The sequence below is a fragment of the Leptonychotes weddellii genome, chromosome 2 (assembly GCF_054177405.1).
Source record: "Leptonychotes weddellii isolate Sample4059 chromosome 2, ASM5417740v2, whole genome shotgun sequence".
Lineage (NCBI taxonomy): Eukaryota > Metazoa > Chordata > Mammalia > Carnivora > Phocidae > Leptonychotes > Leptonychotes weddellii.
In genome coordinates, this window is record NC_138370.1 from 121828932 (window position 1) to 121841946 (window position 13015).

Consider the following 13015-nt stretch of genomic DNA (forward strand, 5'->3'; position numbering starts at 1 on the left):
TTTTAAGATGGAATGACTGCCTCCAAACGTTTCTTGCATCATGTGGTGGATCTAATACACACCAGGGTAGGAGAGTCTCAGTTAAATGGGAAGGGGTTAGCCAGGGACAGCTGGCTTTTGCAGGAGGTCAGGACAGAGACTGGCAGAGACAACTGCATGGCAGGTGCAGCAGAGAGGGGGTGGGCATATAGAACTGAAGGTGAAATAAGCCAGTTGTGTTCAGAGACAATAGGCAGACTGACTTGGCTGAGAGAAACAGGCTGCTCGGTGAGTCAGAACCGGGTCTGAATGCTCTCCTTCTAGCACTGACCACCTGTATAACTTCTGGACAAGTGACTTAGACTTTCTGAGCCTCAGTTTCCTTATCTGTAAAGACAACACCTATTTCCTGGGATTGTCGACAGTATGAAATACATAGTAGGTGCTTAATAACTGCTCCCTTCCTCTTTTTGTTGTTCTTGGTTGGTAAAGAGAAATTTTGTTGTGGCAGAAAAGCACATGCCAGGCCGGGCACCTGGGCATCCTCCCCACATTATCTGCTTTACTCTACAAAAACCCCTCACGAGAGGCTTTATTTGTCCCCATTTCACAAAGGAGGTGCTAGAGATTCAGGAAGGTTATGTAACTTGCTCTAGGTCACAGAGCTGGTTTGTAGCAGAAGAGGAAGAATTAAAACGAGGTCCGTCGGTGACAAGCATCATGAATGCTCCACTCTATCTGACAGCTTCCCAGGCAATAAGGGATGAGACTGGAGAGGTATCAGTGGGAGAAATCCCCGCAAGACAGGCTGGGAGCTAGCAGCTAGCAGCCAGCAGCCAGTACCCAGATCGTGTTCTCATTTTGCTAGATACATTTTATGGAAATTCTTCTGGGTAAAGCTGATGCTTTGCTGTTTTCCACCAGACCCACCCTCCACTTCTGGTTACTCACCTGAGAAACAGATGAAGTTCAAGAACTTCACATCCCTTGCCCAGTTTTCTCACCTATGATATGGAGAATTCAGACTACATGATCTCTGAAGTCACTCCTAGCTCTAAAATGTGTGTGGGTACAATTTACAGGGTTTAGAACAGGGACATCCCAACACCATCCTCAGAGCCAACCCTCCCGCCCATGAAGCCTCTTACCATAGAAACCCTCTCACCTAAAGGGTTGTTCAAGCAGAAAATCCCAGAATAGTCTAAATGTTCTTAAACTCTCTATCTTAATTCAAAATACAAAAACGTACATTCATTCAATTTCATTCAGTGCCTTTCTCCAAGACCAGATCAGGTGGAGAGAGAACAGCAATTAATTATGCAGACAATTAACTATGTCCACAGTGCATCATCTACGATTTCCAGTTTGAAGTTCCTTAAAATGGAAAAAAACTTAAAACGGTTGCAAATAAATCCAAATGCAGAATCTCTCCAGAGTTCTGTGTTTTTCCCCAGTCTTTTATAGTTGTTCCTCTTACACTTAATTTGACAGCAAATTTTTAGTGACTCACCTCTACGGAGTCTTTTTAAAGTATTCACCATAGTTTCCTTAGAAACAAGAACGTTATTTCTTTTCACATTCACATTTCCGCAGTTTAATTAAACTATAAGTCAGGCTCTGTCATTCCTCTGCGGTAGCTCCTCCAGTAGCGGTACACCTACCGAGGGGACAAGCTCAAGTCCATCCAAGGCTCCTGCCTGCCTCTCTGACCTCATCCTGCCCCTGGATCGTGCACTGCAGCCACTCGGACCGCTGTACACTTCTTCAAATGGCTAAGCAAGCTCCTGCTTCAGACTTTACCACTGCTCTTCCCCTTCCCTGGAATTTATTTCCCTGGACATCCAGGGACACTAGCTCTTAGAATGGCCACTTTCAGGTCTTTGCTCAAATGTCACCTTCTCAGGGAGGCCGTCCCTATCACCCTATTTGCAGGAGCCACCCTCATTCTCTATTCGGTATTTTCTATCTCCCCACTCCCCTATTGTTTTCTTCCATAGCACTTACCTGACATTCTATATATTTTACTCATTGGAATTCAAGCTTCATGAGGGCAAGGATTTTGTCTGTTTGTTCACTGATGCATTCCTGGTGCCTAGAATCCCACAGTTGTCCACAGTTTTTACTCAACAAACACTTGTTTAATAATAACCTTTATTATTGTAATAAATGTATTTTCTTTCTAACTGAATTGCATAATTACAATAATAAGTACATCCGGCTTGAGGAGGTTTAGGAACACACATGGCTGAGTCTTGGTAAGCAAAGAAGTCAACTGGTGGGGAGGAGGGGTGCGCTGGGGCGCTACCGCACAGCCTACAAGCCCCGAGCAGCCATAGTCCTGGAAGGAGCCAAGGCATGGAACTGAGGAGAGCAAGGGCACCTGTTAAGTGCAAATTGACCAGACAGTCTCTCCTTGAATTGGATGGCACTGCCCTCTCCAAGTACTTGATGCCTTCATATTCAAATGCACAATAACACAGAGCAACACCAAATATAGAAGACAGACTAGCCACGTTCCTCCAGATACAGGGAGAACAATGGAAAGACAGGTTGGCTTGTTCTGGTCAATCCCTTAATGGTCAATTTACCTTTAGCAAATCTCTTAAAACCTCTCTCATCCTTGGTTCTTCATTAAAAGGGGGGAGAGTATAAAATAATATGCGGTCTGCTTATTTCACTCGTCTATTGTAACGGATAGATCAACAGCTATGAAAATATATTTACAAATTATGAAGCACTGTATACAGTAAGCAATTCTCCTTGTATTCACATGGATAACCGACTTGTCTATAATATATACTACAGTTCCCCAAAACTAGTGACATATTTTATAGCACTTTGATTTTTAAATGATTCCAAAAATGTATTAAAGAAGAAACACAAGGAAAAGTAGGCTTTGAAGGGCATGGAATGAGAAAGAAAAGGAAAATAACCTTCTCCTGATTCTTTAATGGAAAAATATGAAGGGAAAAAAAACCATAAAACTCCAGAGCAATACCTATATTACATAAAGTTCAGAATCAAGAATATTACTATGAACATCTACAATTATCTAGACTGTTGGATATTTCAGATATTTCTCAACTATTTCAACACCATGAGGATAATCCAAGATGACTTATTAATATCGCACATGTCAATAGCAGGTTGTGATGTAAATGAGCAAACCCTCACCAACCATTTCAGTCCTGTTTTTATTATAGCATTTATTAAACCAAAATAAAAAAGTGGTGAAGAATGACTTGTCACACCATTTATTAGGATTGATGGAGTGTAGACAGTCTTTTCAATAAGGCTTTAACACACTGTTATGCACCATAGTACATTATTAATGAAAAGAAATGCCTGAGACTTGCATCATCAGCTTTTCCCCCAAGTCATGATGACATTAAATTCAAAATCAACTCTACCCTACATGGCAAAAGTTCAGAGATAAAATGTTAATTTGCTTGTTATTTACCAAAACTTAAAGTCATAATTCAAAGCAACAGTCAGGAATCCTCCACATTATACTCAATTTAATAATTGTACTTTTTTTTTTTTTGGAGGGGGAGGTTCAAAGGAAGAAGCAAATGCAACGAGAAGATAAACAAAGTGTGCCCTAGTTCATATCTGACAGGAGAATGGGATCTAATTTTCTTTCTGAATGAAAGAACACAAAGGACAGCCATGTAATGCAAATTGTGTTGGGTGTTTGAACTTCTTTTCCAATACCTGAGTATTCGAATGGAACTAATTCACTCTGGAAAAGGTATTAAGTAATTGAGCATGATTGTGCCAAGATGAGGGATAATCCTCACAAACTGTGAAGGAAAATAAACATATTTTTACAATGATAGGGTCACCTCACTCACTCAGCAGCCTCAGTCAAGCATTTTACATTCGAAAGAAATAAACCAAATATATGAAGGATGACCTACCGCCAACAAGGAACCCTGATAGACACAAGCACCTGTAGGGAAAAACAAAACAAGAATTAAAAGGAATGCAAAATAGACCAACCGTAACTGCTCCAACAGATTTTGGCTAAAACTCCATCTACATGCATCATAGCCAGCAAATTGTGCTTTTTCCAAAATCTGAAAAGCTTGAGCATCCTGCCCCTGGGGAAATAACCCCATACAACACAACAAATGGTTCTTGGACACGCACAAGGGAAAGCATCATTAAAACTTATTATTTGAATTTTAAAATAAATGTATTTATAATGGCATGCTATGTATACAGTGTGTATTTTTCTGTATGATAAATCAGCAGAGCCTCCCTCATCTAGTCCCAGTTTACTTATCCAGGCTTCTCTGCCACTCTTTGTTTACACAAATTCTCCAGTCCAACCCAAGAGGCCAACTTAGGATCTGGTGATAGTACTTCCATATCTCCATGCCTTTGCTCATTTTTGTTTTCTGCAGAAGACACATTGGATCTATTCAAGTTCCTTAAATTTGATCCCATCTCCTTCATGAAATTTTCTAGCCCATGGGATTATGCCCTTTCCCCTTTGCCTTCATAGCACTCTGTACCTGCATCACCCATTGGTGAATTCATTCTTGTGTACTTCCTTGCAGCACCCTTGCTAAGCATGTGGAACTCTTGCATCTACCCCATTACAGTGTCTATATATACTCTTGGGAGAGGGACTGCTTTTCCTTCTTTGGCTTCCCTAACTCTTCACATAGTAGGCATCCACTTAGGTATCTGGATGATTATCTATTTCTTGCCTTTCACACAGTATGTTCCTCTTTAGGGATATTACATTTTATAGAGAGAAGTGCAGACTGTAGTTACTTGGAAAGAACTCTTCTGTTGAGCTCTTAAACTCCAATACTCTTTTCACCCTCTTTTCACTCAATTTTGCTTTCTAATAGGCTGGTTATGAATTGATACATCTTTATATTTTCCATTCATTAAGCATCAAATAAAAAACAACAGATGATTTGCTTTGAAATGGAAAAGGTTAAATGTGAATGGGACAGCCTATATTTTCTGAATAACTAGCATATCATAAAATAAATCTTTCCAAGTGTTATATTTGAAAACAATGTACAACTGCAATCCCAATTTCAAAAAACAAACACATTCTCAACCAATCTTTGAACAGCACAACAGGTGTTTTTTTTGAACCTAGAAACATGTGGGTAGTGTGCTAACAGCTACTCTCTCAGAAACTGAACCTATAAAACAGATTAGAATAACATACACAGGCCACCGCAGAAGCACATCTTGACAATAGGCCGCACTTGGTGTCCAAAGAGGGAAGGACACATTTTACTACAGTGCCTGGCCTCCAACAGATCACTCGTGAAATCTCAAAAATATTAACTTCTCAGGAAAGGACCGGTCTGCCTTATCCACCAAAAATGGAATCAAAAACAATCTTCAAAGAAATGAGATGGCTATTTACACTTGGGGTCTGAATCAAAGATCTCTATGAGCAAATTTATTGGAATGACTTTTGCGCCCTTAACATTCAAACAAGAATAACTTGAGATAAAACCTTGGCAGAAAATTCTTCTTAACTCACTTATGTCTCTTCGAGAAATAAAGACTTAGTATTTCAGTCTATGGCATGTCATATGAGAGATATGTATATATATATAAGTATATATAATAATTATATGATATATATGTATATACATATAAAGATCAAATAAATATATATCAACAAAATTAGATTTCTAAATTACTTAAATGGACATATTTAATTACTCCTGATGTTTAAAAAATAAACATAAAGAGCATCACTGAGGTACAATTTAACAAAACTGAAACTTTAGAATAAACAAACAAAATGTAACCTTTAGAATAAGACCATCCTCAAATCATTTTACTGCCCTCCTCCCTAGCACTGTCTTCCAAAAGCCAATTACCTTTTCAAAGCTCCAAAAGGAATGAAGTCACTTAAGAAATATCCAACTACAGTTAGCCTGGTGATGGGTATTAAAGAGGGCAAGTGCTGAATGGAGCACTGGGTGTTATACACAAACAATGAATCATGGAACACTATATCAAAAACTAATGATGTAATGTATGGTGATTAACATAACATAATAAAAAAAATAAAATAAAAATTAATTAAAAAAAAAAGAAATATCCAACTACCCACATCAAAACCCATGCCTGGAAAGTTAGACAGATGTTATAAGCCCACCATAACATAAAAAAATGAAGCAGCTTTGAGTGTGGCACCACATGCATACTTGGTTAAGCCAAGCATCTCCTAGAGACTCCAGTCAAAACGGTATGTAACTGCTGATAAATTCCATCATTAGGAAAAGGAAATAACTCAATTTGGGTCGCTCTCTGATGTACAATTCCAAAAGAAATAAGCTTTGCCCTCGGAGGGCTTTCCTAACACGGAACAGCTCTACCCGGAAGGTAGCTGCATCTCTACTAACACAGCTTCCAAAAGTTCATTTCTACTCCCCGGAGAAAATACGGCATCCCAGTGTGATGCCCGGTCCTATCAAACATTTATCACCACCCAGTGCCAGATGCGGTCCTCCAAAGCAAGCATATTTCTCCCACACTAGCCCACTTCTCACACCCACTGGCAGATGAAGTTAGGAGGCCTGTTGGCAGGGGTGCTGGGTGCGGCTTCTGGTTCTGCCCTGGAGCAGAGGCCTTTTCACCAACTGATCGGCTCATGTAACATGGAAAACATGGAGAGAGAGTTACTCTCTCCACTCATTGCCTTTTTTTCTAAAGCAGTACAGCTCTATCAGAGCTTTAGATTTACACCTTAATTTGCGCTTTAGAGGAAACTCCAGCTCAAGGTGAATTCTGACCCATGGTGAGGATCTGGAAAAAGAAACAGGGCTTCTTCAAGAGAAAACAGGAAAAATAAGAGACAACACAAGCTAGGATTCTCTGGCCACGAACTTTGCCAGTTTTAAGGCATAGAATACAACTGAGATACTGGATAATTTAAATTCCAACACTCTATGAGAAAAGCGCAGAAAGTTTTGCCGGGTGAAGTGATCCCACACAGTGCCGAGAAGGATGCCCAGATCCTCAGATCTTCTTGCATGTGGCTGACTCCAGTCTTGCAGGTTACATAGGTAAAATGTTACTTCAAGTTCATGTAAATAAGTAAATGTCTATTTTTAAGCCCTTTTTCACATTATCATATGCTCTTTTATGAGATACTTGCACAAAATCTAAAGTTTTCAGAGAAAATTTGAAATCTAATTTGTACCAGTACTCACATCCAGAAATTATTCACTACAGAAACTATACCTGGTAAACTGAGTAAATTAGAGAAGTTAAATCCAAGAGCCAGAAAACATCAGGCCCATTAGTTCAAAGACAGAGTGGTATGTATGGCCATAAGATATGAAGAGATTTGGAGAGCATGGTATCACAAAAATATGACTCATTAGGAACAAGCAGCCACAAGTTAGCATTTAAATGTTCAAGCTTTATGTTGTGTTATAATTCAGCATACGGCTTGTACACCATGGAATAGTTAAAATAGAATTGTTTTCTGGACTGACAGGACAGCTCATGCCCTGATTATTGTAAACCAGGATTCAGATCAATTAATAGAGTAGTTAAAATGAAAATGGGCCAACTGTTTTTGAACTATTGTAAGATTTGGCACACAACTCCAACTTTGCCATGTGGTGTTCTCCTCCCTTCTCCTGAGCCATGTGGTGGAGGGTATTTATGACTACTTGTGTCTGAGTGAAATTGAGGGATATTACCACTCGAGTCCATAACAGTGAATGCAGATGGCTCTGGCCTCACGGAAAAATGTACATGTAGGATCTAATCCCTAGAGGAGAAGAGAAATGGAAATAGCCTGTGACAATACACCTCTTTACTTTCACTAGCAGGTAGTTACAAAAGCCAAAAGTGCAATTATTCAATATTGGGAAACCCACCAAGGACCAATGTTCACATATCCCTACTTCTACTTTACTGATATTAACAATTACTGGGGATGCAAACTTCTTCAGGACACGTAGTATGCTTTTTTAATATTTGTATTCCCCCTACCAGACATAACCATACACATAAGCTCTCAATAAAGATTTGTGGAATGAAAGAATGAAGAGATAGGCTATTTTCCCCAGCCAATGTCTTTTCTTTATTCACTTTGGTTTTTAAAGATTAGATCTTACACAGAAGGAACTCTCCAGCTAAGAGTAGAACCAAATATGCTGATCTACCCATAAGTAAAACACATCGTTTATCAAATGATCTCTTCCAACGTATTCTGTTAATGGCATTCATTTATAGGAAAAGTCTGGAAGATTGTGGGATTGACTAAGCCACATGGAGAGTTATAGGACACAGACTAGAACTCAATTCTCTCTACCTCCAGTTCGATAATCTTTTCCTATCTCCAAGCCACCATGTTCTATCCAGCGTGACTTCACAGGATATCCACGGGTGAACACAATTCAAAATGTGCTTCTCCAGAAAATGTCATGGCAAAGCTGGTCTGATTCAGAAAGCAGTCATGTTTGCTAGAAGTTTCTCTGTGACTTCTTGATTTAAGTTCTCAAATCATAGTGGTTTGTCAGCTTAGCAATATAAGACAGTATAAAATAACACTGCCGGGGCGCCTGGGTGGCTCAGTTGGTTAAGCGACTGCCTTCGGCTCAGGTCATGATCCTGGAGTCCCTGGATCGAGTCCCGCATCGGGCTCCCTGCTCGGCAGGGAGTCTGCTTCTCCCTCTGACCCTCCCCCCTCTCCTGCTCTCTCTCTCTCATTCTCTCTCTCAAATAAATAAATAAAATCTTAAAAAAAAAAAAAAAAAACACTGCCAATGATTTGCTTGTAAAAATTCATTTTTCTTTTAATAACTAATGTAAAATTCAGAACCAGAAAGTTGCAACTGACCACAAATAAGGCAGCAAATGTTGATCTTTTTCCCTATGCTGGACGATTAGTAAAAGCATCTTACAGCTATCACCTAGCCAGCCGACTTCTGCATTTGGTAAATGACAGAACCACAGGCCAAAGAACGGTTCATTCAAGGTCATACAGCAGTTTATAATAGAGGCCAGTGTAAGCTTAATTCAAAAGACTGTGATTAGGCAATACTCATTCATCTGACCAATATTTTTTTAGCACCCTGTATGTACTAGGAGGTGATGTGGAAATGTAAGAATAATTAGGAGCCATCCTAAGCCCTCAGTGAGCACACAGCTACATGAGGAAGACTGAAACTGCACCTTTAACCATGTAACTTTAGAATTATTAACTGGTGTTCTAGAAGCATGTATGAGATGCTCTCTGAGCACTAAGAAGAAAACACAAATTCTGCCATGGCTTGGTCAGCAAAAGTATCAAACCGTATGTCACACCATGAGAAGCACACATGTAAATACTTCTCTTCCATTTTTAAAAATCATTGCCAAGACTAATAATAAAAACTTGAGGAAATCTGTAAGATCCTTTTAAGTTTTCCAACTTCAATGCCCTTATTTTTAAGGGAAAAAGAAAACCCCGACAGAACCAAATCAAAGGTCTCATCAGATGACAGCTGATTTTTTTGGCTGTGGGCCTGATATCACTTAATTAACTTAATTAAATGAGATAAGTATGTAAAGTGCTTGGCATAGCAGAAGCCAAATAACATGTGCTCAATAAATGTCCACATTCATTCATTCATTCATTCTTAGATAAGGACCATTCTGAGTTGGATGGAGACTCTCAGACATCTATCAATCCAACTTGTGAAATGATTCTAGAATGTCCTGAAGGTGGGGTGAAACTGTAAGAAGCAAAGTTCCTAAAGAATCTTTGGAGGAATAGCGTCCCTGACGTCCTGCCCTCCTCCTCCCCTACCAAAAGACTTTGGACGTTCTTAAACTTTGCCCATTGTACCAACCAGTCTTCCAAAGAGCGAACCCTGCAGGCTCTTAATAATAATGGCTTTTGTAATTTCAAGAGATTTGGTTCTGAAAAACTGCCATCATTCCAACTGCCCCCTGGTGAGCTATCCGGGAGAGAGAGCACGTTTTCCGCGTTGCTGGGATGATTCTAAATAAGAAATTGCCACCACCAAGTGAAAACATAATGTTTCTAAGTCTCAAATTCAGATTTAGGTGGCCTGGGTTAACTCTCCCATCTGATTTATCATTATAATTAAGCCCTGTAAGTTTTATTTTTTTTAAGTGTGCACACACACGCGCACATACAATACAGACCTATTTCTACAGGTTATGACCCATTTGGAGACAGCTGCACAGGCCCCAGACGTGCTTTTCCTATGGAAAGTGCTTAACATACTTCCCGGGAGGGTGCGGGCAGGCGATACCTTTACCCACGGTAAAGTCCCCAGTACTGTGCGCGGACTCCCAAGGCCACGCCACTTTCTCCAGGGAAACTAGCAAGGAAACGGCAGCTGCTCTGATGGCTGGAGGTCGATCCAAGGCAGAGCTCTGTCCTCTGCCTGGCCTCCCGCCGCCCCCAGCCCCCGCGCCGGGGCTCTGCACCTTCAAGCCGCTCCAAGCCCGCAGCAGGGCGAAGGCGCCCCGCCCCGCGCCTGCCGCAGCTGCGGCTCTGATTTGCGGCGGAGCAGGTGAACTCCTCTTCCCGCAGCTGGATGAATAACGAATGGAGTCGGGAGGGGAAGCCGAGAGCCCAGCACGGTGGATTGAGCCTTCTTCTTCCTTGCCCGCCGGCTCCCTTCCCCCTCTCTAAGCACTAGCTAAAGGACTTCGCCGATTTCTCGGAGCAGGTGGGAGCTCACAGCGCCTCGCATCCCGGGACCAGCCATCCCTTGACCCCCAAACTCTTAATTTAGTTATTGATTCATTTATTTGTCTGAACCCAGGCTGCTTTTGCTATCATGGCGACAATTCCCACCGTCTCCTTTCACTCCCTCAGCTCGGGGTTTTACACACAGGTTGGAGCCCTGGAGGAAAACCGGGAATGAGGGCGAACTAAGAGAATGAAGCTAAACTCTTATTAATCACTTTTTTTTTTTCTAAGAAAGCAGGCAGGCTCGTGCCTCTCGGTACTGGAGAGGCTCCTCTCAGTGCATTTGAATTGTCTACGTCCAGAACGCGCTCTAACCGTCTAGTTATAAAATCTTTACCGGACTTTACAGGGAGACTTACTGGGGCGAGGAGGGAGAGAGAGTGGCGAGGGTTTTAAGGTGCCGGATTTTATGTTTCATAGGAGCGGAGGTATTTTTACCCAGGTAATAGCAATTGTCCGCTCCTCGCCTACGCTTCACGTAGTTGCTTTCCGTTGGGGGCAGCGGGGAAGTGGGAAAAAAGAGAATCCAATCTCAGAGATGCCACCTCAATTGGCCACCCACCCACCCAAATGCACTTAGGGCAGAGAGGGAGGCGGGAGACAAGCTTGTGATCGGAATTCAAAACAATCAGGAATAGGAATCTCAGAAAAAGCCCACTCCAGCTCCACTCCCACCCACCCACCAACCCCCGAAAAAACTTCCACCCGACCCACAATACCATAAACCCGCTTGGCTTTTTAAACAGCACGATCTCTCTCTCTCTCACACACACACACACACACACCAAGGGAAAAAAAAAAAGGCACCGTTCTCTCACCTTCGGAATGATGAGGCAATGCTGCAAATCCCGCCAATGCTAGGGCCACCCCGAGCCACACTTTGAAGGCACCCATTGCCCCTTCGACACCCACACTGGAAGAGCCCAGCCTTCAGCATCCAAGAACCAGCTCCCGCCTCAAACACCGGCTCCGGCGCCCCGGGCCAGCGCGCACGGAGAGCGAGGGTTGGCGGGCGGTTGCCTCCGGGGAAATGCAGCGCTGAACCGGCCCTGAGCGACACTCTTCAGCAGCTCCGAGGCGCCGGGCAGGGCGGGGGATTCAATTCACTCACTGCCGGGGCGGAGAGCGCGCAGCTCTCCAGCGAAGCTGGTCGCCAATGTGGGCTGAGCTTGGGAGAATGAAGGAGGAGGCAGAGCGCAGTTCTCCTCGGTAGACTCGCGGGAAAGTTCCCGTCACCGGCTGATCGGACCTCCCAGCATTTCCCTCAGACTGGACCCCTCCGCTCCAGGGTCCCCGACCGTGGAGATCCCCGCGCAGGTTGCTCTGGAGCAGCTTTTTAAAGTTCGCTTGACACTCTACGTCGGCGCTGCGTCGGCAGAGGGGGTCGCCAGGCGCCCAGAAAGACCCACCCACCCCTTGGCTGGGCCACCCGGCTCGGCGGACCTCAGCCCCCAGCGGCCGCTCGCAGGAAACTTTGTGCAGCGCTGCGGGCGGCTCCCGGGACTCGGCGGCGCTGCAGCCGCACGGCGCCGCCTCGGGCTGCGCTCGCTGCCGCAGACTGTTCGAAAGCTTCCGCGGAAAACACGGGGGTGGCGACGCGGGGGGGCGCTGCTGCTACTTTTCTCGCCTCCGCCCCTCTCCGGGCTGAGGAGGGCTGCGGGGGCGCGGCTTGCTCCACGCCGACTGCCACCTCCGCACCCGTCCACCCGGAGCTGGTCTGCAGGGTTGAGGTGTGATTACGGGAGTGCAGGAGGAGCCATAATTTTAAATGCACGGAGGAGAGAGCTAGAGAGGCTGGAAAGGATCCTGAACTCAATGCCACTCGGACGAGAGAGCTCGGATACGCACAAAATAAGGCCCCCTCTGGATTCCAGCGTTTAAAGGACACAGGCTCCGCCTTCCTCTGCCTCCCTCGCCTCCTTCCTCTCTCCTTTGCTCGGTGTGAAAATGGACCCAGAGACTCGGCGCTTTGGCAAAGATTCCAGAGAGTCACGTGGGGAAGGGGAGAATCAAGGAGGGGGCAGTGAGGGGAGGCCGGGAGAGCAACCTGATCCCCTTATTCGTTCTGCTGGAGTTCATACTGCCTTTGTCTGGGGCGGGATCAAAAGTGGTCACACCAGGGAGGCGGGGCATGGGGAGGTGGGAGGGGGTTGATGGTGTGGTCCTTGCTCTTTCAGGCACCGCTGAGAGCCCACAAACCGGGCCCTCACCTCTCGCTTCGGGAGGGATCCAAGAGGAGTTACACCCACATTCAAAAGCCTTGGCGCTATCCTCCACCCCCACACCCCGCCACTCCTGCTGGACTAAGTGCGTGGGGCA

At 43.9% G+C, this 13015-nt stretch overlaps 1 protein-coding gene across 1 annotated transcript in view; it reads right to left on the bottom strand.

Annotated features, from left to right (window-relative positions):
- The window catches only part of FRAS1 (Fraser extracellular matrix complex subunit 1), a 394684-nt gene extending 382014 nt beyond the window's left edge, over positions 1 to 12670 (bottom strand). The window contains exons 1-2 of the mRNA XM_081813142.1: positions 11515 to 12670; positions 3900 to 3931 (exon numbers count right to left, since the gene is read on the bottom strand). Coding sequence (XP_081669268.1) covers positions 3900 to 3931; positions 11515 to 11590 — 108 coding nt within the window. The 5' untranslated portion in view covers positions 11591 to 12670. The remainder of the gene's footprint in view (positions 1 to 3899; positions 3932 to 11514) is intronic.
- Positions 12671 to 13015: the final 345 nt, after the last annotated feature.